The 23,887-nt window shown below is 51.4% G+C and overlaps 7 protein-coding genes across 7 annotated transcripts; 1 reads left to right on the forward strand and 6 right to left on the reverse strand.

The window, feature by feature from the left end:
• Window positions 1–263: 263 nt before the first annotated feature.
• On the reverse strand, window positions 264–2,066 carry J4E82_009724 (uncharacterized protein; the record flags this gene model as incomplete). The annotated part of the gene is made up of 2 exons (XM_051735946.1): window positions 264–1,751; window positions 1,818–2,066. 2 exons carry the CDS (start codon window positions 2,064–2,066, stop codon window positions 264–266), a joined length of 1,737 nt encoding a protein of 578 aa, XP_051584263.1.
• A 447-nt stretch (window positions 2,067–2,513) lies between these two features.
• On the reverse strand, window positions 2,514–6,539 carry J4E82_009725 (uncharacterized protein; the record flags this gene model as incomplete). Its single annotated transcript, XM_051735947.1, has 4 exons — window positions 2,514–2,537; window positions 2,589–3,293; window positions 3,343–6,461; window positions 6,509–6,539. The coding sequence occupies 4 exons, from the start codon at window positions 6,537–6,539 to the stop codon at window positions 2,514–2,516; spliced, it is 3,879 nt and encodes a 1,292-aa protein (XP_051584264.1).
• Window positions 6,540–7,157: 618 nt separating this feature from the next.
• J4E82_009726 (uncharacterized protein) lies at window positions 7,158–8,824 on the forward strand (the record flags this gene model as incomplete). Its single annotated transcript, XM_051735948.1, has 2 exons — window positions 7,158–8,104; window positions 8,152–8,824. The coding sequence occupies 2 exons, from the start codon at window positions 7,158–7,160 to the stop codon at window positions 8,822–8,824; spliced, it is 1,620 nt and encodes a 539-aa protein (XP_051584265.1).
• Window positions 8,825–9,315: 491 nt separating this feature from the next.
• J4E82_009727 (uncharacterized protein) lies at window positions 9,316–11,475 on the reverse strand (the record flags this gene model as incomplete). The annotated part of the gene is made up of 4 exons (XM_051735949.1): window positions 9,316–10,132; window positions 10,369–10,894; window positions 10,962–11,268; window positions 11,314–11,475. 4 exons carry the CDS (start codon window positions 11,473–11,475, stop codon window positions 9,316–9,318), a joined length of 1,812 nt encoding a protein of 603 aa, XP_051584266.1.
• Window positions 11,476–11,850: 375 nt separating this feature from the next.
• On the reverse strand, window positions 11,851–13,656 carry J4E82_009728 (uncharacterized protein; the record flags this gene model as incomplete). Its single annotated transcript, XM_051735950.1, has 2 exons — window positions 11,851–13,544; window positions 13,593–13,656. The coding sequence occupies 2 exons, from the start codon at window positions 13,654–13,656 to the stop codon at window positions 11,851–11,853; spliced, it is 1,758 nt and encodes a 585-aa protein (XP_051584267.1).
• A 340-nt stretch (window positions 13,657–13,996) lies between these two features.
• On the reverse strand, window positions 13,997–15,554 carry J4E82_009729 (uncharacterized protein; the record flags this gene model as incomplete). Its single annotated transcript, XM_051735951.1, has 2 exons — window positions 13,997–15,163; window positions 15,216–15,554. The coding sequence occupies 2 exons, from the start codon at window positions 15,552–15,554 to the stop codon at window positions 13,997–13,999; spliced, it is 1,506 nt and encodes a 501-aa protein (XP_051584268.1).
• A 1,270-nt stretch (window positions 15,555–16,824) lies between these two features.
• On the reverse strand, window positions 16,825–23,369 carry J4E82_009730 (uncharacterized protein; the record flags this gene model as incomplete). Its single annotated transcript, XM_051735952.1, has 2 exons — window positions 16,825–20,098; window positions 20,149–23,369. 2 exons carry the CDS (start codon window positions 23,367–23,369, stop codon window positions 16,825–16,827), a joined length of 6,495 nt encoding a protein of 2,164 aa, XP_051584269.1.
• Window positions 23,370–23,887: the final 518 nt, after the last annotated feature.

A 23,887-nucleotide genomic window follows, 5' to 3' on the forward strand; every position in this document is an offset into this window, starting at 1 on the left:
AGACACTGTCGTGAAATTCCCGCTTCACCGTGATGTAGAGTCATGTTTGCCCAGCATCAAGCGGTGAGTCCAGAGTCGACAGCAACTCACCAGCTTGAATACACCGAGACCAAGCCCGAAATCAGATCCGTCAAATCCAACGCTCTGGAACGGCTTACGAAGAAGCTAACCTTTGGCATCCAATCGTCATGGTGGAGTGTGCAACCAATGCTAATCGTATAACAACAGCGAGCTTTTTCGTACGTTCTCAGGACCCCCCTGCTTCACTCCTCGGCTATCTCAGGATCAGCACTCCTACTCTTACTATCCTCCAGACTCTTCTCTTTGATGAACCACGCGAAGATGGCGCTCCCAGCGACAAGGACAATACCCACGTACAACGCCGCCCTAGTAGCCTGTCCATAGCACTCCTTGACGATGCTCTTCAGTGCCGGATCCAGACCCTTGTAGTAAGCCAATCCGGCTCTGACACGCTCTGCAATTTCGGCCGCATCGTCACCCTGCAGCTTTTCTTGAAGAGATCTGCGAAGGGTCTGGTTAAACGCGGTTGCGCACATGGAGACACCAAAGACAGACCCGAGAGAACGGAACAGGTACGAACAAGCGGTGGCAACTGCTTGGTCAGTATGAGAGGCGTTTGCGATGAGCCCAATAAGGGTAGTCGTGACACCTATGCCGTTGCTGAAAGAGCATACACATGTTGCCACCACCATAGCCGGTAGGCTCTCCATGATGAGTCCAGCGAATAGGAGGATCAATGACAACCCAATCGTCAGATTTGTATAGGCTATTACGGTGATCCAGTAGTACTTCGCAGTACGTCGCATGTAGAAGCCGCTGAAGAGCGAGCCGCTAACACCAAGGATGATAGATGGAACAAGGAACAACCCGGCTTTCGAAGCACTGTAGTCGCCCATGACCTGCCAGTAGAGTGGTATGAAGAACAGTGCAGCCAGCCATCCTCCAAAGGAAAAGAAGTTGCAAAGATAGCATGCGAAGAGTGTCTTGTTGAGCATGATGCGGCCAGGAGCAAAGGGATGAGTCGCCACGTACTTTTCAACAAGCACGAAGACGATGAACAATGGCGTAGAAGCAAGACCGGCGATGGTAATAGGGTTGTTCCAGGACACGTTCGAGCCGCGATCGAGGCCGATAAGTAACCCAAAAACGGCAAAGATTAGGATCACTGCACCTAGAAAGTCAATCCTCTTCACCTTCTCTTTCCAATGCGACTGGTCTTGCTTGGGAAGCTCAAGCACGAGCGCCACAGCAATGAAGGCCATGGCACACATTGGGCCCTGGGCCAGGAACGCCCACCGCCAACCAATGCTATCTGCCAGCAATCCGCCGAGGGGCGCACCAGCAGAAGCACCGAAAGCATACACGAGGTTGACGTAGCCCTGCCATTGCCCTCGTTCCCTTAAGCTCACAATGTCGCTCAGCAGTATGCTTGTACACACACTCATGCCGCCACCACCTACGCCAGCGAAAGCTCTTGCAGCAACGAGCTCACCAATGTTTCTCGCAAGACCACAGCCCACGCTCCCGATCCCAAAGATCAGGTACGCGGATAGCAGACATTGCTTTCTACCAAATATGTCCGAGAGCTTTCCGTAGAGAGGCTGGAAAGCGGATAGCGTAAGGAAGTAGCCTGTCGCGATCCAGGATGTAGAGGACAGAGCGTGCAGGTCGGTTCCGATGGTGCCATATGTCGTTATGACGAGGGTTTGGTCGGCCGATGAGAGGAAGACCTTTTTTTGCTGATCAGCTTCGAGTATTTGCAAATTTCAGTTACGAGACAGGCATATAAAGCTTACTCCAATAGCTATTGCCGGAAAGATATATTTCATCCGCTTTCTGACTTCCGGCAGGCCCTGATGTTTGAACGCATCGCCATGGCTGACCTGTCGCTCAACATCTCCTCCATCTTCAGCATGTACGCCTTCCGGTGCGATACCAGTTTGTACATCGATCACCTGCGCGTCGCCTGTGGGCTTTGGCAGAAGTGGTGAGGTTTCGCTGACAGGTTCGATAGGTCGATCCTTGTGCGGAATATCTGGGGTCATGATGGCGGGGTCAGGGTTGTGCATGCAACGTCGGACCGTTGAAAGCTTGAACTTTCAAGATATAGAGTCGCGCAGAGCCAAATTATGACTCACATTCAGGAATCTCCATAGCGACATGTTGTCATGGCAATAATTTATAGGCTTCACGCATAGCTGCTACGATAGCTATTCAGCCGCGTTATGTCCGTGAGTGGGGCTGGATAAGATAGGCAGGTCGTTTCAATAAGTCACGGGACGTCGCGTTATCGTGAACGCGTTATGTGAACATGCAAGAATTGATTGTAACGCGAGTGAGAACGTTATTGTAACACAATGGACTACACTAGTTATGCGACATCCGCAAATCAGACGATGCCTGAAAAAAGGCAACGAGGTATTATGTGCACACTTCATGAAAGACGATCATCATTAGACGCCGCAGAATCGTTGCGCTTCCATTCGGAAAGACTAAGCAGGTTGATATTTCCGCAACTGTAACAGCGTTAGCAAATGTTTCCTTTCCGCACAAAGGGAGTAACTTACGTCTAGACTGAGGTACTTGCTCGTCATCTTACCCTGATCCCGCATAACGCCCACCAGTGTCTCACTCTCCTGGAAGAAGCCTGCCTTCAAGGAGATGACAATAAATTGCATACCCGGACTAGCATGTTCGCGGACGTACTTCGCAACCCGACTAACATTGACGTTATCCAGTGCAGCGTCCACCTCGTCGAGGACAAAGAATGGCGAAGGTTGATAGCTGTGAATCGCAAACAGCAGAGCCAATGCAGCGATGGTCTTCTCACCACCTGACAAATGCTCCATGTCACGGAAACGCTTGAGCGGCGGCATGGCGTGGTATTTGAGACCTGCTAGATACGGCTCTGTGCTGTCTTCCATGTCGAGGTAGGCCTGCCCTCCGAGCGGGAACTGTGGCGATTTGGTCAGATCCTTGTAGGTGCCGCCGATGTTCTCGGAAATGTGGTTGAATGCCTTCATAAACAGATCGTAGCGTTTCGTCTTGACTTCCTCGAACGCCTTCTTTGCAGCCGCTGCGCGCTTGCGTGTCTCGGCGAACGCCTCATCTATAGCCTTGAGACGCGTTTCTGTTGCAGCGAGACGCTCGGCGGCGCGCATGTTGGGTGTAGCCTTGTTGATGTCGGTCTCGAGGTTTGCAATCACGTCAGTCAACTTGGATTCAGCAGCCTTGAGCTTCTGGGATTGTACGCGGTCATCTTGTTCGTCCTCCTACACGATATCAGCAAGGTCTCAGCTAAAAGTCAGCTTCAGTACTCACAGTTTCGAGTATCTCGACGATTTCTGTCTTCAACTCTTCATCTAGCTCGTCAAAGTCGACGTCGATACCGTAGTCATCCACTTCTGCAGGCTGTATTTGGGTCGAATCAGGATCCTCGTCAACGTCCATAGCATCGGCGTCCGGTCGCGGCATGTCGGTCATCGGTAGCGACGTCAGTGGCTTTGAGTCTTCTGTAAGCGGAATCTTGATTTCGTTTACTCGACACTCCTTAAGAACGTTGTAACGGTTCGTCGCGCTCGATTTGATCTTTGCATCTTCTTCGTCGACCTCCTTCAGCACGTTCTTGACCTTTTCGTTGCGCTGGTCCAGGGTGCGTCGTGCCTCCTTGACAGCCGCAACTCGTTCAGCCAACTTCTGCTCTAAACGTGTTCGTTGGTCCTGTAGCGTTTCCAACTCGGCCTGGAGAAGGTCTCGGGCGCTTTGCAGCTCTTCTCGCTTAGCTTCAAGCTCAGTGATATCGGCAGTCTTGCGCTTGATCTCCTCCTCTGCTTGCTTGAGGCGCTCTTCAACACCTCTGTGGGATGAATCAACCTGCTTCATTAGATATTGAAGTCTGCTACGCTGCTTGCTAAACTCGAGACGCTTCTCAGCTGCCTCTTGCTGGACCGTACCCTGTTGGGCTTCGTAGTCGCGTATAGACTCGTAACCGAGCCGTTGGCAGAATGCAGCGAATACCTGATCATTGACCTGGTTCACCGAGTTTTGGTAGCTCTCGAGTTCTGCCTCTCGGTTCTGTACCCGTTGTGCCTGCTTTTCGTAATTGGGACGAACTCCCTTCAGCTCGCTCTTGTGATGCGCCAGCTCCTTCTTCAAGCTCTCGATATTACGTCCAAGCGCTCGGGCTTCCTCTTTTGCTCGGGTGATTTGCTCCTCCAGGTCTAGTAGCTCGACCTGGAGAGCTTGTTCTTGGGTGTACTGTCGGTCCTGCTTGGGAAGGGCACGAAGCTCCTCTTCGTATCTGTTTTTCTTGTCTAGCAAGGCCTGGTAAGATCGCTCGTCCCATTGTTGTTCGCTAGAATCGTCATCGCGGTCAAGCTCACCACCTGTTTGTGTTCCGCCCTTACCAATGACACGCCCATCCAGGGTGACCGCTTTGACCTCGATGCGCCTTTGGTATCTGAGCTCTTTCGCGAGCTTTTCCGTATTACAGATCATGGTGTTACCGCAGGCGGCAGTCATTGCTCGCTCGTGTTTGGGCTCGTAGTTGATACAGTCTATGGCAAGTCGCATGCCTTCGTGCATACCCTTCAATTGAGGGTCTACTGCCTGGATCTGGATAGAGTCCAATGGGTTGAAAGACATGACTCCAATGCGTTCTGCCTTGAGGTACTCGATGCAAGATTTGGCAGTAGCTTCCGTGTCGACAATGACGGTATCCATCTGGTGTCCGAGCACGCGACCGATGGCCTTGCGATACTTTTGCATCTTTGGCGTGATGAGATCCTTGTAACGACCGTGTACTTTCTCGGATCCGAAGCGAGTTTTCAAGCGATCAATGGTCCTGCGGGCCTCTTGCTGCTTCCTTGACTCTCGACGGCTACCTTCTACAATACTAAGCTGCTTCAGAACCTCTTGTAGCAGCTGATTCTTCTCGTAGTACTGCATCTCGATCTGCTTTCGGTCGGCCTGAAGCCTGTCAAGTTCCTGTTGTTTGGCGGCTCTTGCACTTTCAAGATCCCTGATCTGTGTCTTGGAGGCTTGTTGGCGTTCCTCGAGCTTACTGATGTCTGCACTCAGCTTTTCAATAGCTTTTTCATGGCTGTCAACGCTCTGCTGGAGATTCTTGACTTGATCCCTGTCTGTCTCGACCTCCCGCTTGAGCTTGTCTATCTGCATCTGATCTCCGTGTGTCCGCTTCGTAACGTCGCTGCGCAGTCGACCGTACTCTTGGAGTTCCTGCTCGGAAAGCTCACGGCCTTGATTCTGAGCAGCAGCCTTGAAGTCATCCTCCCACTTCTTCTCGGCCTTTTGCACCAGATCAAGATCCTTCTGGCACTTTTCGACTGCCTTCTTTTCTGCGTCACGCTTCTTTCGGAGTTCGTCAAGTCTGCTCTCGTACTTTCGGCGCGTCTCGTTGGACAGTCGGATCTTCTCTTCGATGGGTGCGAGCTCGTTGGAGGCATCTTCAATCTCCTTCTCCTTAGCTTTGGTGTTGCGGTCCGTCTTGGTAAGATCTCGCCTGATCTTAGCCTCGGCCTGCCTTTCCGCCTCGTGTCTCTGGTGGTACTTTTCGACGCTGCGCTTGTGCTCTTTGAGCTCTTCTTGATGACTGGCAATCTTGTTCCGCGCCTTCTCCATGACCTGTTGGTCTAGGTAGAGCTTCCAAAGATTCTTGGTGACAATGGCTTCATCGCGCTCGGCAAGCTTCTTCTCGTATTCGTCGGCCTCGGCTTTTTGTTCCTGGTATGTCTTGAGTTCTCCGTTGATACCGCGACGCTCGTGCAGATGTTTCGCGTTGTCCTCGGTGGCGGCCTCTGACTCTTCCTTCAGACGATCGTACTCGGCCTTCTGCTCCAGACTGCCGGAAATGCGCTCGACTTGCAGTGTGAGCTGTTCTGGTGCTGTCGTCGCCAATTTCTCGACGTCACCCTGGAAGACGAGGAAGTTCCTCGCCTTGACCAAAATGCTGTGCTCCTCAAGCGCCTCGCCGTACTGTTTCTGAGTGACGACCCGGTTGTTAATGCGGTACTCGCTTGAGCCAGAGCTCGTAATGGTACGCTGCCACTCGTGTGTCTGCTCAGCATCATCCTCAAAGACGGCCTTGACCCAGGCGTTCTGTGGGTCGTTGCGCTGGGTGCTAGCTTGCGAATCGCCGTTCTCCTGTGAGTCGCCATTGGAATTGCCATTCGCGTCGCCACCCGCATCGCCGTCGGCTTCAGTTACGGTGCCGTCGGCGTTGATTCTAGCTTCTTGGATGATCCTGCCACGGTAGACCATGTCTTTCAACTTCTCGGACCGTAGATGGGACGACCTGACTCCCAGGACGAAGGAGATGGCGTCCATGCTATTCGACTTTCCGGATCCATTGGGGCCGATGATGGATGTAAAGTACGAGTCGCCGAAGAGGAGGGTATGGCGTCCGCGGTAGGACTTGAAGTCTGCGCATGCTCAGTGAGTGCAAACAGTTGCGCGTCTGGGTACTCACTGTATATCTCGAGCCGCACCAGTTTTCCCATGATGGCGGTCGAGTTGCGCGACACCTATACGGCGAATGCGCTGTAGTAAAGTGGTGTTGGGCGGGTTGGTGGTCGCGGGGTGGGCCTGCCCGTCCTTCTCGTCGTGTTGGAGCGCGTCCACAGACGCGTTGAGCCTTGGGCCCAAAGCGTGCTAGTGCCGATATGCACTGGCATGTGGGCCGCGGTGACGAAACCATGGCCGATACGCAGGCAGGGGAGCTGACCACACCGACTTGGTCCTATACACAACATTTCCCTAGATCTGCCCGAGTCTGTCAGTATCTTGCGCCTCCTCAGTCCAACATCTCTTCCAGAACCGCCTTTCCTCGTGACCGTCCTCAGTTTGCATGCCCCAGGTGCCTGCGATGACGTTGTGAAGCTTGCCAATCACCAGCTTGCATTCACCCACGACTTTTCCCCCAGAGGCACCGAGACTGGCAGAAGAGCACGATTCAGGAACCCCGCACATCACTCGCCTTGTCATGAGAGCATAGGGTCTGACTAGATCTGATCTACGCAAACCACCACCACTGTACGCCTCTTCCCTCTAATATACCTACCCTCCCCCAAACATGGACCCTTGGTGGATCTGTCGAGATACATCAGCTAACCGCCATGATGGCTGCAGCTTCACCCCCGCGTCACTTCAAAAGACCCCTCCATCGGCGGACCCCCTCTAGTCTCGAAATCGTCCAGGAGGAAATATCCAACATGGCGACCCCAGAGGATGCGGACGGGAGCGGCCTGCCCAAGTCCAGGTCAGAGCCACAGCTGGGAGTTTCTGAGCTGTCAGCGCGTCCGACACCAGGCGATTCTACACATGCCGGCTCAGCGCTACTCGATGAGCCAGTCTCCTCCACCAACCCGCAGCCGCTTTCTACACCTGGCCTCTCTCGTTCTGCCTCCTTCTCCAATAGCTCCTATCACGATGAGTCCGATTTTGAAGATGCCGCCTTTTTCCCGCCCGTCGAGAAGCTTACCATGTTCGACTTTGTCGAGAACCTCGCCCTCTCGCAGCGCATCGAGAAGATACAGAGCTCCATAGCTTCCCAGACGGAGAGAATCAAGAACCAGGCCAAGAACCGGGGCATTACAAAAGATCGCGTCGTGGAAGAATGGCGACGGAGAGTTCCATCTGAGGCAGAACAACTTGAGAAATACAAGAGGCGCATGCGCCACTCGGTGGATCGTCTAAATCGCCGCTGGAACGAGTCGCTCACTGTCACTGCGCGTGAGAAGGCTTCCTTCATTGCTGCCGTCATGAACATCTTCGTCTCAGGATACCTTGTCGGGTGCCATCCGGATCTACTTCCACACTGGTACACTGCGCAGTTACTCTACTTCATGCCCCTTCGCTTCTTCACCTACCACAAGAAGGGCTACCACTACTTTCTCGCAGACCTGTGCTACTTCGTCAACATACTACTCGTTTTGAGTGTGTGGGTCTTCCCGCAGTCTAAGCGTTTGTTCATTGCAACATACTGCCTCTGCATGGGAAACAACGCTGTTGCCATCGTCATGTGGCGTAATTCGCTCGTCTTCCACAGCATGGACAAGGTTGTCAGGTTAGTTGCTTGGTCCTGCAACATGGAACTCATGCTAACATTTCTAGTTTGTTCATCCACATCATGCCCTGTGTCACGCTACACTGCCTTGTTCACCTGCTTTCGCCAGAATACCAGCAAGAACACTATCCCGCCATCTACGATATCCGCCACTCCGATCCAACTTCACCCCACCATTACAGTCTGCTGCAGATGATGCTGTGGGCCACTGTACCGTATGCTTTCTGGCAGCTGGGCTACCACTTTCTCATCACAGTACGCCGTCGTGACAAGATTGCGGCGGGTCGGCCTACTAGCTTTACATGGCTGCGGAAGTCGTATGCCAAAACATGGATCGGCAAGATCGTTCTCTCGCTGCCCGACTTCCTGCAGGAGCCTGCCTTCATGTTCATCCAATACAGCTATGCTGTTTTGACCATGCTACCATGCCCGGTTTGGTTCTGGTACCGCTGGCCCTCAGGTCTATTCCTTAGCGTCGTCTTCATCTGGAGTGTCTACAATGGCGCCACCTACTACATCGATGTCTTTGGTAATCGCTTCCAGAAAGAGCTTGAACAGCTCAAGGCGGACATGGCCAGGTGGCAGGCGTCACCTGAAGGTGGCTTTACACCCTTCACACCAATGGAGGGCGGAAATGAGAAGCAACTAGGTTATATCCCTCCACTCGAGGGCTCTACAAGCGTCAAGCCTGTGGATGGAGAGACAAGGGAAAGGAAGTAGTATGCTGACAGTTCCTTTCTAATGACGGATACACTACGACAATGGGACAACGGGCGTTCACGTACTATTTACACGATTTCAGAATGAGATAACCTCGGCGTTGAATTGTTCCAGGTAGTTTACTATGAGTCTTCCAATTTCGCTCTCGAGATGCATCGGCATGCGTTTGACTTTCAGTCTGGTTGGGATTGGTTGGTTGGTTGATATACCCTCTTTCCTTCGCTAAGTCTTGTCATCTTCAATTATAGCTTACACCTAATACCCAAATACCCTACCATTCACCTATGCTGGCCTTCTCAAAACATTCGTGCTTTCTTTCGGTGGTTTTTCCTTCTGTACCGAGTACTTCTGCTGACGAGGTAACATCCCACGGCCATTTGTACTGAATTATCGTACCTCGTTGTGCAGTACTAGGATATATTCTACTTGAGACTGACATGTTGTAATCGCATAAGTCTGCACGTATGTCTACCTAGACACGTATACTGCGATTACTCGTGTCGAGTAGTCTCGATATCTGCACAAAACCCATTGCAGTGATCGAAGTCGCAACAGGTGTCATGTCCTGGGCCAGATGAGGTGATATACGGACGGATTACTTTGCCAGTACCGCGCCATTGGGTTCCTGTGCGACGTGGCTTGTTTTGCACAGAAAAGAAGGCGTTGAATGTAGCTTCCGAGTCCATTTGAGCGTTGCGTTGCAGATCCCATTTCGCGAGTTCCAAGTGGCAGTTCGCAAGCGTCACCTCGTGATCGGCCTGCGAAGCGGACCGTGAAGAGATATCTATGCGCCTTTTCCTACGCTCTTCCTCTTGGTTTTCTGTCAAGTTTCCCTTATTGCTGTTTGCGGGTCGTTGGAAGTTGCAGTCGCACGAGTTGCGGTAGTCTTGGGCCTCTTTCGCCTGTAACGCGGTGGTAGCTTCTTCTTCTTCTGCTACCTCATGGCTCATAGCGTTTCCGTACCGTGTACGCTGCCTCATATCTATAGCTGAGAGTTCTTCATCTCGGTGTTGTTGGATCGCGGCAGCAAATTCTCGTTGGCGCTTTTCTTCAGTTGCCTTAGCTGCGGTTGCGGCTTCTTCAGCTCTGTGCTGTCCCCGCTTCTCCTTGAGTAGGGATTCGAGTTTGGCTACTCGAACTGAATTCCCTGCGATGATCCTTTCCAAAGTATTATTTGTCTCCACGTAGATGTCAGGCTGAAGAATAGGACGCACGTAATGTGCTGTGCCACTGGGGTTGAACCAGCTGGTGGTGGTAGACACGCATTTGGTTGGTTGGTTGTAGGGATTTGTCATTTCGTCGACTATTCTATCGTGTCGGTTCAGAGTTGCTGTTGGGTTTATGTGAAGAGAAAAAGGAACACATCGTAAGGGAAAACTCCAATCATTTTATCTACCCGAAGGCTTAGCATGTCGCTCTCCAACTATGGTTCACTGTACTGGTGGTGACTGAACTGTGGTTCACAACACAAATTCTCTACCCAAAAACCTTGGGTCAACTAGCCTATCACCCATATCTCACATCCACAACTCTAATGAAAGTACTTCCAAGTCACCCCACGAGTACCAGCCCAACCTTGATCCAATGCTTTCACAACGCTCTCATCCAATGGCCCCTTCTCAAAGTCAACGAGATTCATCTCCAGTTGCTTCTTACTGCTAGCTCCAATGATGACCTTGTCCCCATAGTCCTTCTTAAGTTGGCTATGATGCATCATCCACCTCAGCGCGGTCTCGCTCTCTGTTTGGCCATTAGGTAGCTCGGTACGCAACCCCTCGATGGCTGTGAAGAACTCGTCATTCCAATAACGCGCGCGGTACATCTTTCCTTGCATACGGTTTGGATCGAAGCGACTGCCAGACTCGATTGTGCTATCCTGCGTATCGCGCTTGTAACGCGAGGTTAACCATCCGCCTGCTAGCGGATTGAACGCGTAGAAGGACATGTTGTATCTTCGCAAACAAGGGAGAAGTTCGTGTTCAATACTGCGGTGGAGGGCATTGTACACGCCTTGGTATACACTAGGCAATTGGTATCCGTTTGCTTTGCAAATTTCACAGAGTGCAGCCACTGTTGGTGGGAAAGGATCAGCAATGTGCCTGCGTAGGAAATCACAAGAGAAGAACATGTAACATACCTTCCCAAGACATGAAGTTACTCACGCCCCATCTCTTGAATTTCCCCTCTTTGAGCAGATCGTTGACGGCTTTGGCCGTCTCCTCAAGCGGTACTGTACGATCAGGTGCATGGAGATACCACAGATCTACCTGCTTTCCTCCAAGAGCAGCCAGACTCTCATCTAAGCTCTTGCGCATATCCTCTAATCTGGAGTGTGTTTGAGGACGGCCAAAAAGACCAGGAACATTAGGGAAGAACTTTGTGTCCATCGTCAGGCCTCTTTTCTGCCAGTCTAGCTTCTGGAGGTACTCTTCTGATGAACCATCCTAGTGGCGTTAGCGGATAGGGCTGAAGGGGGTACGTGTGCTTACTCCATAGAAACGACTGGTGTCGACTTCGCTATGGCCGTAGGACTGGAAAGTATCTAGGATAGCTGCGCAGTCATCTAGACTTGAAGTACGGACTTGTTCTTCGCCTTCGCGGCCAAAGGTCATACAGCCGAAGACGACGTCGAGGGGAGTTTTGGAAGACATATTGAGTGAGAAGGGTAACGGGCTTGTTTCTGGTATCAACTTTTGTATATAAGATGTTGCCAAGGTGGAGTACTTATACTTCCAGTAACGACATCATGCTTACCTTTTATGTGGAGATGTGGAGTTCGGTGGACACTGATCTGCAGGGACTTGGCGGAGTTTGACAACGGAGTTTGGAGTTAACGGTTCGTGGTCAGCCGGGCGTTACTCGTAAGATATGTATTCTCCAGATATACAAGTTGGGCTAGTATATGCACAGAAGGACCAATTACATATCTGTAGTGCGCATTAAAGATTATGTTCGGTATAGCTGCGTCATCCCTATGTATACCTCCGACACTTCATTCATCGTTCTCAGCCTTCTCCGCTCGCAACCTATCGCTTTCCACTATCAGAAGGGAACCCGTACTTGATCGGCACATCCTGTACGTCGTTCTCTTCCCTCCATTGTAGTCTATCAATATCGCTTACACCTGGACCACGGTAGACGCTACCGTAAAGACCACTTGCCCAGTCCTTGCCCGGTCCCTCCTTCGTCTTCCTTGTCGCCTTTCGGCTATACCACTTTCCGTATGCCAGTAGGTAGTATAGCCTGAAGCTCAAGAAAGCAAACTTGTCGCGCTCTAGATCAGCAGGATACTGCGCACCCAAATCAACAGCCGCAGCAATTCCGCTCATAACCGCAACCTCATGGGCGTTGATGAGTGTCCATGCCGCTGCGAACCGGGTGTGCTTTCGGCCCTGTAGAAGCCACATCCATGGGACGACGAAAACGTAATGCGTCCAGGAATGGCACAGCTGGTGCCACCAATCCTTGCGAATAATTTTGTCCTTGTTGATCTCGTCGATACTCCAGAGGTGGCCGTCTCTTTCCTTATTCAAGTAGATGGTCTGGAAGATGTGCTTGTCAAAGGGAACCTCCGGTGGAAACTGACTCTGGTAATTTGTGCAATCAAAGCACATTTCAAGTTTTGATCGATCCTGGGGGTACATTTTGATGTAGTACATCGGCTTGAAGGACTTCTCGGCCATAGTGTTACGCGCAGTTTGATCGATGTCAGAGAGCTTCGTGACAGCCTTATCTGGGTCGTAAAAGTTCTCATAGTGCTTGTGCATATAGTCACTGTCCCAATGGGTGACGGTGATGTCGTCAGAGAACTTGGCGGAGCCGAGGACCTTCTTCTCACGGAAGGAGGCAGTGGGTTCTAGAATACGTTTTGCTGTATCGGCGAGCACGCAGAGGATCAATTCGTCAAAGTGCTCTTCCTTCTCCTGCGCGTTTGAATCGGCGTTGTGGTCATTGTCGTAAGGAACGTTGGCACTGTTAGGGTTATGCGCATCAGGCATTGGGGTGCGCTTGATCAGCCTTACGGTAACGCCAGTCTTGTCTCGCTTCATTACTCGTGTAATTTCTGTTGATAGTCTGACGTTGACGCCACGCTTGAGCAGATCCTGTCGCCAGCGCTCGTAGAATTCGCTGAACTTGGGAAAAACCACCATGGGCGGCAAGTTGCTAGCAACGCTATGCTTGTCTCCTGGATACCACATTCCGTATGTTGGACTAGTAACCAGCCTTTCGAGAATGATGCTAGGTACGTTTGGTGTCTCATTTCCGGTTCCCAGGAAAAGCGCGATCATGGGCATGGCGACAGTGTTGGTGAACTCTTCGGAGAACCAGAACATTTTAAAAAGAATCTTGATGGGGATTAACGCGAAGAAAAGCTCGAACCATCGAACAATCTTGAGCATGGTGTGAAACTTCTTGATCTCCTTCTGATGGCGCGCAAGAAGCTCGGTCGGGAAGACATTAGTCCAGAAGATATCGTCTTTGCCAAAGGAGACTTGAAGGTTCACGGGATCAGCATGATGGCCTTGTCTCGCAAACATTGTCATGGTGTGATGGAAAATGTAGCTTCCACCTTGAACACCTTGGTTCAGCCAGTCAGCTCCATGGCGCTCCTTGTCGACTCCAATAGAAAACGCCTGGCCTCCACAGTAATCTACTGCGTCGATGAGGGTAACGTCAAACTTGTCGGGATGTTCAGAAAGGTGGTGAGCGGCTGACATTCCTGCTTCGAATTAGGAACCATAGATCTCGAAAAACGCGTTCAACGTACCAGCGGCGCCGGCTCCCACAACAAGCACCTTCTTCTTTCCATTTCTGTTGTTGCCGCCTGCCATATTCGTAGTTGGTAGAATAGGCTCTGTGTCGTGTGAGTGTGACATCGAAACGAAATCTCAGCACTTATGCGACATGCTGCAACCATGCGAGCTACCGCGGACCTGTATTTGTCTGCAGCTGTAACGACATCAACCGTGAACAAATGCGTCATGAAATCCCAAAGAGGTTTGGGCCGATCTTGACTGGCTGCGGCTATCGGACGATCGTGCATCGCCAAGCGCTAATTCAACGCAAACACCACGCTAGGTGATGATGTCATCCACGCTTCAAAGACACTTTATGACGGCAAGATAAATGTTTTCATACAATTTACTTGGACTTCAACGCGTGATATCGTGTCTAAAGGGTGTGCATCCCCTTTAGCGCCCTGTCCGTCCAATCATCTACAACGTCACCCGTCGGATCGCCCGCGTTCTCAGAACGTGTTGGAGGATCCATGATAGGGAATGTCACCGGATGCGTCGCTTGGCCCAGGTCGAAGAAATCTAACCCTAGATCTGCTGTCGCATCCGTGTACCAATCGCCTCCTATGTCAAGCATGCCGACTTGGTCGTTGCTTTCCTCATGTGCCATATCCACAACAGATTCTAGAGACGCATCGGCTGGTGCGTCTTGTATCGTTGGTGAATCACTGTCTTGGGTAACACCGGTTATCCTGGCGAACTGCAGCGCAATTTGACCCAAGGTTTTGTATGTGGATGGGAGCTTTTGCTGCATTCCACGGACCTGCTCGAGGACAGTGCACACCGTCGCTTTGCGCTCGATGTCTCTAGGTGAATCTGTTTGACCTTTGGGTCGAGCGAGGAAGTCTGCGCATACTATCAAGACGGCATGGAATACAAAGAAAAAGTCTAACCACGAGTAGCCCATGATCTCGAAGATACCAAGATCTATCCCAATTGTGATGCACTGGAGACTCTTGTGCACCGAGTCAACACAGTCTTCCGCAAGTATTAGAGTCGATGGCCAATCCTCAGAAGCCGGTAACGCTTTGTTCTCCAAGAAGCAGACGTTGCTCTCGACTTTTTGTATGAGAAAGTCTCGGGAGATGACACAGCGTGTATAATAGTAGTACATGTGCAGCAACAGAATCATTGCCTTCGAGTCTGTACCTCCTGGGGCTTGATCAAGGGACATGTGTGGAGGGATGTTCGCGTAGAAGTTGTCGCATTCGCGGAGTAGGGTCATGGCAACAGCCAGCGTCGGCGATCGCTCTTCGGACGAGGTCTTGTCGAAGTATGCACGTTGTCGGATACGGTACGACAAAGACACGAGGTCGGAGCAGAGGTTCATGAAAATTGCGGTGATGCGCGTTTGCTCGAGCATTGGTGCGTCGGGAACCTTCATCGCTACCTCTCTGTCGTCAATTCCCGTAGGACGACCCAATATACCACACAGTATCTTCTCAAATATGTAGATGGACCACCATACTTGCCGGCGCACGTTGCATTCGATGGGTTCAAACTGTAGATTCGAGCTATCGCGATGCATTCCCATGGTGATTGCCTAGCATCAAGCGTTAGCAGAGGACCGGAACCGTGTGCAGCAAGTAACGTACCATGCGTGCAGCAAGACCAATCAGTAACCACGAACTGCTCTTTTGTCCAACGTTGTGATGGTGCATGTTGAGAAGGACAAGTGCCTGAACGTTCTCTAATTGCGTCGCCGTCAAAAGTACACGGAAGTAGGTTTTGGCGAAAACAACAAGCTTGCGGCGGAGCGCTTGCATTTGGTCGACATCATTTGCTCTTGATTGCTGGCAACCGAAAGACAGGACCAAAGCCAGTGAGATTAGCCATCCCATGTCCTTGCATTCGTCAATGAAGTCGCCCTTTCGCGAGTATGTAGTTTCCAGTCGCATCTGAAACACGGTTCTATTGAACAGGGGAAAGTACATGTGAATCTGATCAAAATAGACCGCTACTAAAGCGTCAGTGATGTGTTTTGGGGGAATCAAATCACCAATTGTATCTAGACGTGAAGTACTATCTTGAAGTTGCGACGGATCATTCGATGCCTCCATCTCAGTTCTGGATCTCTTCCGACTTCCATGGCTCGAATTGGGACGCTGGCTCGATGTGGGTATAGCAAATTCGTCTTCCGAAGGATTTGTGCTGCTGCGTTTCAGCGCCGATCCTGATCGACTTGAGGGGTTTGATGTGAATGACCGGAGTCCAGGAAAGTCTGCACCAGAGACGGCTTTCCAGCGGGACGCAAGTGCTCGTATAGTCGTTGCAAGCCGAAAGCTACTGGAAGGACCGAAATAATGCGAGACGCCTCGATTTGTGCGAATGACCTCTTCTGCCTGGGAAGATACTTGTTGGGTTACGGAAGCAGGCTGGCGTAGGCGCTCTTTGCTTGTAGACAAGGAAGATGTGCGGTGAGCAGTGTGCAGGGGATATGTAGTAGTGTGTGGGTCCAAGTATGGGGACTGAGCAATGGGTGATGTTTGCAACGACTGATGCTGCTGCTGCTTTTGTTGCTGTTCCGAAGAAGAAGCCTGTCTGTCGCTACTGCTATTGCTGAAGATATCTGCAGGTGTATAGTCGTCGCTCGCCGGCATTGCTATGTTGCTTGCCGTGGCGATCTTGAACAGGGTCTCTGTGTCCTGAACATTCTCATCCGGAAAAAGCCCTTTGACTAGCGACTCAAGAGCTCTGTAGCGTAGGCTGAGCGTCTCCACACTCCCATACACTCTCTGTTTACGTGGTAGCTTGGATTCACAAACCACGCCATTTGCCTTGCAGTCCGCACAAGGCACGTCGGCATTCTCGCGAATGCACCGTGCCCGTCGAATTTTGCAGCGGTCGCAGCTCACGAGCGCACGCTTTCGAGATGACCCTGACTTGGCGGGTCGTTCGGCCATTGCTTTCGAAGTCGTTGCGAACAAGATCGGAAACTGTAGCGGACGTATTGACGCGCTGGAGAATGTGGAGTTCCGAGGATGCGAAGACCGATTCTGTCGCTTCCGCTGATTGAGACCGTGGCCTCGTCCCGTCATAACACCATCGGAGTTGCTTCCGTAGAGCAGCAGCCGCGCGTCATAATAAGGTTTACAGATCAGGACCGAACCGGAAGGACCTGTTTATGTGCTTATCAAAACATGAAAGTCTCGCGTACATTATTCGTTGCTTTGTTTTGTAGTGGCCTCATTCTACCTCGCTACACTAGTCCAAATATACCGGTATTCCGTATACAACAGCAGCAGCCCCATTCAAGTACCGCAAATAACAAGCCTTTCTCGCATCCCGCACCGCTTCATCTAATCCAACCCCCTTCTGCGAATTGCCTTCCAAATTCGGATGATCATCTGCAAGTTTCACAGACTTCTTTCCCTTCTTTGCGCTCTCCGCGGCCCTTACACCCTCTACCTCGTCCACCAACTGCGCAACTCTACTCTTGCCCTTGCCCTTCTTCGCAGGAGTCTTCGTAGACGTCTTGGATGGCAACACGTCTTCTTGCGCCTCGGGCCACAATCCCCATAATTCACCTGCTTTGACGGCAAAGCGATCGCAGTCTTTGTCAGTGACGTCCCATAACATGCCAAGTACTGCTGGTGCGCCAGCGGTGAGATACGAAGCAAGCATACCCGAAGGTTCAAAAATCCCGTTTTCTGTAAGATGTACAGACGAGCAGCCGAAGAGGAGTGTGGTCGCACAGCCTGGTTTTCGTTCTCCTTCATTCTGTTCGCCGGGATAGAGACGTCGCACTGATTTCGACTTGACATATTGCGCACCGCTGCCGTGACCGAAGTACAAAACTAGGTCTTTGTTTCGCAACGAATCTTCAAACTCAACTTCCGACGGTGGGCGATTGGCGATGTGATTCCAAGAACCTGTAAGTTCGTCTAGACGTGGCTTGATGGTTTTCGAGGTATGCGCCAAGTCTCCCGACGGATTTAGCATACTCGTGCCTCCAGTGCTTGTAGAAATGTAATGGCCCGGAGCAGCATCCTGCTGGGTTGCCGAAGATCGTGCAGAAAGTATTCGCTCTCGAAGGGCGGCAAGCGAGGGTAGTCGCGAGATAGAAAGCTGTTCTAGGCAAGGCAGCGATTCCCATGGGAAGGCATGCAAGTTGTTGTCCAAAATAAGTATCGTATGGCGAGAGGTAGCATCAAGTTTTTGTGACGCTGTGTGATAGGCGCGTAATGCTTCATGCGTCTCCACGACCATGGCGTCAAAGTCGAGCTCGTCGTATGCATTACGCTCGCCGTTGAATTGGAGGATGTCCACCACAAAGTATATGAGGTCCATTAGCGCTTCATCAAGATCGAGGTCGTCATTAGTAGCGTCGCCCAGTCCAATAAACAACTCCAGCACTCGTGTATCCAGCACTGGTCGCTTTTGGGTACTCTTCTTCCTGCGAGATGGCAAGTGTTCGTTGAGTATATCCTCCAGTGACTTTCGGAATTGAGCAAGAAGAGCTGGCTGTCTTTCGTGTTGTGAGAAGATACCTTTGAAACCACCGAGCCAGATGTTTTCCATGTTGACAAGAAGTTCGCGAAGCCGGGTGTCGAGAGCTTCGCGTTCAGCCCACCACTGGTGTCTCGCTTCCCTAGAAGTCATGTCTTTGGCGGATCGAGTACTGAAGTCACTGAGCTCGACAATCTCATCAAAATCTCTCTTGCCATCCTCGAAAGAAAACTCTTCTTCGTCCATCTCGCGGGAAGCGTGACGGGCAAGTGGTAAACGTAATACGAACGGAGACAAGCCACCCTCAAATCGGGTGATGAATAGCTCATCGCGTGCCTCACTAAGCGCCAGCGATATAGCAGACCACGTTTCTGGAATGATGTCAACATATTCTTCCTGGAAACTGGATACTGAGCTGAAGGCAAAATGCGACGAATCAGAAGTTGGCCATCTCAGACAATCATCGCGTGAGAGCTGCTCCTTCTCGGCCTCTGTCGACTCCTGCACAAGCCGCAAGGCATTTACTTTTGGAAGTTCGCTCATATAAGCTGCGTATAACGGGTGGAGCGAGCCCGGCAGCTCTGTTCCTGAGACAGCCGACATCAACACAGTGACATGACCGAGCGCCATGGAGGTTTGACGGAACAGATGGTTGGACCCATTAGTAGCACACAGGGAGTGTGCTTCTACGAGTCGCGCACGTGCATCACGAAGCGTATCCATGAAGTCCACTTTGATTTGTTTCTTCGCCCGGCCACCTTTGGTAGCAGTCGAAGTAGCCAGAGCACCCTTCTTGGCGGTTGCTGCGTCGAGACCAAAAGCAGGAAAGGCAATGGTCGACTCAGGGAGTGTGTTGACAGTAAAGTCTTCAGCAATCTGCTTCGCACTCTGTGCGAGTTTCGCTTTGAAGATAGCCCACATGTGCGACACTTCCTGGCTTAGTCCAGTTTGAAGCTGTTCCGCTTCACCAAGTATACTCAGAGCTTTTGCGAGATCATCGTGGAGTAGGTTCGCAAGGACAGCTCGGTCTCTCATGCTCGCTTGGAATACGAACAGCGCAGAGCACTCTTCGGTGATACTAGGCGTTTCCAAAACAGTGGGCTTTCCTACTTGGCGTTTCGTTCTTGGAACAGGCTTTGCAGCTACTGTGGCCTTGGCGCGAGCATTGGCGGTAGACTTGGAAGCCGCTCTCGGTCCAGCTTTCACTGCAGGTTTGCGACCTCTTGTGGCTGGTTTCTTGACATTCTCCGTGGCCTCTAGGGTCATAGATGAGACACGATTAGCAAGCGCATCGACGGAGGTAGAAAAAGTCTCCAGAGTCTTGATGTACGATGGCGAACTCAGGTCCTTAAGAAGTTTCTCCATGCAGTCGTACGACTGTATCTCCTGTTCATATTGACCGTTCCAGTGATGTATCCTGGCTACGGCTGAATGATAACCTGCCGTTGAGAGACACTTTCGGGAAAGATCGGGACTCAGAGACTTGAGAATGGTTTCGGCCTTGTCAGGTCTGCCACTCTGCGCCCAACAGTCAGCACGCCAGCTGGCGTTGTCTGTGATCAAAGTCGCAGATTGTGTGGCTGCAGCCACTTTTTCAGCCTGTTCAGCAACATGGATTGCTTCATGTAATAGGCCTTGGTGGGCGAAGATCTGAGATTGCTGCATTAGTGCCCGATACAACGCAGGAACCAGGCACCAGAATTCAGGTCCATTGAGAGCATCATGTGTCACGGACATGACAAGAGGCGCAGCAGATTCCGCATTCTCCGAATGTGTCATCCTTTTCGCACTGGCCCGTGATTCGAGGGCGGCCCATATGCGACGATTGATTGTAACGCACTGCCTCGCATGCCGAGCTGCTGTCTTGTATGACCCAGTAGCTGTGGCAAGAAGCGACTGCACATAAGCGGCAGCCGCCACTATCTTGTTAAATCGCAATCTGCCAGAAAGCGTAGTTGTAGGTTTTGCGAGCTCCATGAACTGACGATCGTTGAGCGCAAGAGATTGAGCATCCGCCATCGTAGTCAGACTAGATATTATTAGTGTGATGCTGTCAAAATCATATAGTTCGTTACATACCATTTCGTGGTGTTCCCGGTACTCACAAGATACTCAGCGTATGCCATATGCCATTGCAGCTTGGCTTCTACAGATGATGTCTGACGTTCGAGCAACGCTTCAGCCTTCGCCAAAGACAACCCTGCTTTGCCGGTATATCCAAGGTGAAGAAATTGCAGGCCGAGGGCACACAAAACGGCGATGCGCTCGGATACATCAGAACCGTCTTGGAGCTCCAAAATCTTGACCAAAAGATGTAGGAGAGGCAACGCAAGATACTCTTCCCCTTTCGCGTTGAGAAATTCAAGGCATGCTTGCAGATCTTGTAGCCAGGATTCGGTATTCTCGACACAATCTGTGAGCGCCTCCCACGAAGACATTGACCCAACGAGTGACTCCCACGTTGTGAAGCACTGCTGGAAGGTTGTTGTGGTAGAAGATGACTGTTCCATCGAAGCTTTGAGGTCGCGAAGCGCTTTAAGATGAACCTCGTATCGTCTTAATGCTTCATCTTTACTACTTGCATTTTGTATCTCGTCGTCATCTGTGGCGTTAATCGATGTCAGTTCTTCAGACAATATATGCGGGTTTTGTTGAGAAAGCTGAAGAAGTGTGACACATAGTCGGAGATGTCGAACGGGATACACGCTTGGTACATAAAGCTGTTGCAATCGTTCCACCAGAATGCGTATCGACTGGTCAAGACTCGAGTCCCACTGTCGGTTCTTGGTCAGAGTTCGTAAGTAAAAGCCAAGCTGCAACTCTAGGATGGCTCCCCTAGTTCCTGGTTCTAGCTCGTCATCGTCGTAGAAGGCGAGTTCGTCTACATTCTGAAGACCAGACGTGACGAAGGAGTGATGAAGTGTCTTCATTACGCGAACGAGGGCACCGAATGGCCCCTCACTATCGAACACATTGTGCAAGGAGGATGTTGACGTCTTCTCAAAGAGCTGCTGCAACACGTTGACAGTGAGGTGGCTTTGAATGCATTGCCGAAAAGCGTTGCGAGAGCTTTCGGTACGGTTCAGATCCTCCAAGGCCTCTCCCCAGTTTTCCAGCTTCATTGAGAGGAGTCCACTTTCTCTCTCGGGTGACGAACGAGATTGCACAAGGTCGATTGAGCGTTCCATGGCTACAACGAGGGCTTCGGGATTGCAATGCGCTTTTCGCAACTGCAGATACAAAGACCAGTACGCATTTGATAGCTTGACCATATACGTGCCCACAAGAGAGATGTTCTCTTCTCTGGGAAGTGTGCCTTGTCCGATCTCTTCTTCGAATCGACGTATGATGTGTGAGCATTCTTGAAGGATAGTATCCAGTTCTTTCCATTGATCTTGAGTCTTTGTCGTTCTCTTGCAACATGCCATCAAAGAGTCGACCGTACTCTTGGCATATTTCCATGCTAGAAGTACTCGCTCCTGTTTCCGGGTTTGCGATTTTGCGTCTGTTTCACCTGATGATGTAGCCCCGAGAAATCTGGCAAAGAAATGTACACTGGCTGCAATGATGGGTACAGCATGCTGTTCGGTAGGGTTGCTCTCAGAACTAGCTGTAGTTTTTGACATGCTTGTGACTAGTGACCGTGTCGCAGCGCGTCGCAGTGCATTCACTTCAGTAAACAGAGTTTCCAAATCAGACACTGAACCACCTAGAGCGCCATCCAAGATCTGAAGTGCGGTAGTAATGGTCTCGTCCAAGTCCGGTTTCTTCTCGCCTTTCACATGAGCCTCAAGATTGATTGTGGCAACGCGTATCGCACGTGTTGTTTGCTTTGCCGCGGACGAATTGGAGTCCGCAGTGTCTTTTGAGGAGCCCAGCCATCGAAGGGCCTGGTCAGACAGGCCCGCAGCTTGAGCAAGAGAGGACAGGGTCTTGTTGGCTGCTGCTTGCGGAGCAGGCTCGCCCGGGAACCCAGCCAAATCAATGTACAATGTCTCAGCGAGTTTGTACTTCTTACTTGGGTTGAGCAGTGATCTGCGGGCGAAAGCAACTACGCATTTGGTGAATGGGTCTGAAAGCTCTCTATCCACACTGCCTTGGTGCTTGACCAGACTCCACCATTTCTTTCGAACGCTGAACGCCAGGTGCTGTAACAGAAGTACGGTCTCGGCAGATGGTTGTAGATTGTTCGCATCTTCGGATGTCGATATACTTGGACATAGGGAAAGCACAGTCTGCGCCAGCGACTCCAGTTGTCTTGCCGCCTTGGCCTGGCCGTTCGGGGTCTTGGCAGTGTGAAAGAGTAGGTTCGCGGGTGACGAAGGGTTGGTCAACTTGAGATATGCCCAAGTGGCTTCAACAGTCCGAGGCCTCTTCAGCTTTGCAATAATGCGCAAAGTGTACATCTGGAAGTTTGCTACTAGCGGGATAGCAGGGCTCTTCGGGTCGATTGCCGCGAAGTCGAGAAGGAACGCAAGGCTCTCTTTCTCTGCAAGTCCCTGCTGGTGCAGAGCAGACTTGATCTCGTCTTTGCCCGCATCCTGCCCGAGATATCTGTCCAGCTTCTTCTTCAACCCTCTTAATTCCTTGACTGCCATATTGTCTAGGCCAAGTGCGACGAGCTTTCCGATAAGCACGAGCACACCATTCTCGTACTGTAGTTCTTGCGAGTCCTTGCCCAAGACCTTCTGTGCCTCTGGTGTACCCAAGTACGCAAACGCGGTTTTTGCGCATTCAGCTGTTGCGAGCAGGCCAGGGTCGGGACCTGGGGCGAGGAAGGAAGAATAAGAAGACGACCGCCGAGGGACGCGTTTTTGGGGCGAGTTGTTGATTTGCGAGACGGATCGTTCCCTGAGAGGCTTTTGCGATGCCGAGGAGCTCGTTGTCTGGCCGAGTCGCGGTCGTGCAGGCTTGCGCGCATCTTCGGCGGCGGTTGGCTTCGACTTGGTAGGGGGACGGGCGGCGGTTGCGTGCGGTGGATTCTTCAGCGCATCTGCAAGCGTCTGAAGGGTCGTATTAGCAACCTCAGTCGCCAGTACGTACTTCTCCTTGGGCCCAAGGTTCGAGTTCTTCTGCTTCCCCATATCCGCTGACGCCGCACCTGTGGCTGTCGCGCCTCTCCTCCGTGCGGCGGGCTGAACTTTTGCTCTGACATTCTCCTTCTGTGGCGCATCCTCTGCTTTTCTTGACAGCAAGTCCTGGAGCGCAGTCGCTGTGGCGTTTGTGCATGTTGAGATTGACCGTAAATCGGCCTTAATTCGATCGGTGCGTGTGCGCGTCGTCTCGTCTTTTGTTGCCATTTTCGTCGGGCCGGGATGGTTGTTCGCATGCGTGACGTTTCATACAGTCCGTAGATTATACATTACTAAGAAGACAGGCGCGCTGGTAGATATGATGTCGTTCAATGCGGTCGCAGTTGGGCTCAAAGGCCGCGGCCAAACAGCTTCAAAACACGCTACCGCATGCGGTTAGCGTTAGTCTATATCCAGCCCTACCCTTGAGAAGGCCCGACCGACCGTTGAGCCGTTCGATGATACTTACTACAACTACGAAACTTGTTCAGTCTTCGCTATTTGCACCACAACTGCATGATGCCCAGGTGCTGTTTGTTTAGGTACTCGAACAAACATGCGATATACAACACGAAGCTCAACAGAAATATGTTTTTCATACAATCCGCCACAGGCTCTGCGTAGGATGGCATAAGCATAACATTCTGGCAGCGTGACAAAGTGCATTTGACAGGTACAAATTGTTGTGCATATGCTGTTCCGGCGTAAAGAGCAGCGGGTTCAGGAGCCTTGGGGAAAAGACTTCC

The sequence above is a fragment of the Alternaria postmessia genome (assembly GCF_024291825.1).
Source record: "Alternaria postmessia strain BMP 2775 chromosome Unknown scaffold_99, whole genome shotgun sequence".
Taxonomy (NCBI): domain Eukaryota; kingdom Fungi; phylum Ascomycota; class Dothideomycetes; order Pleosporales; family Pleosporaceae; genus Alternaria; species Alternaria postmessia.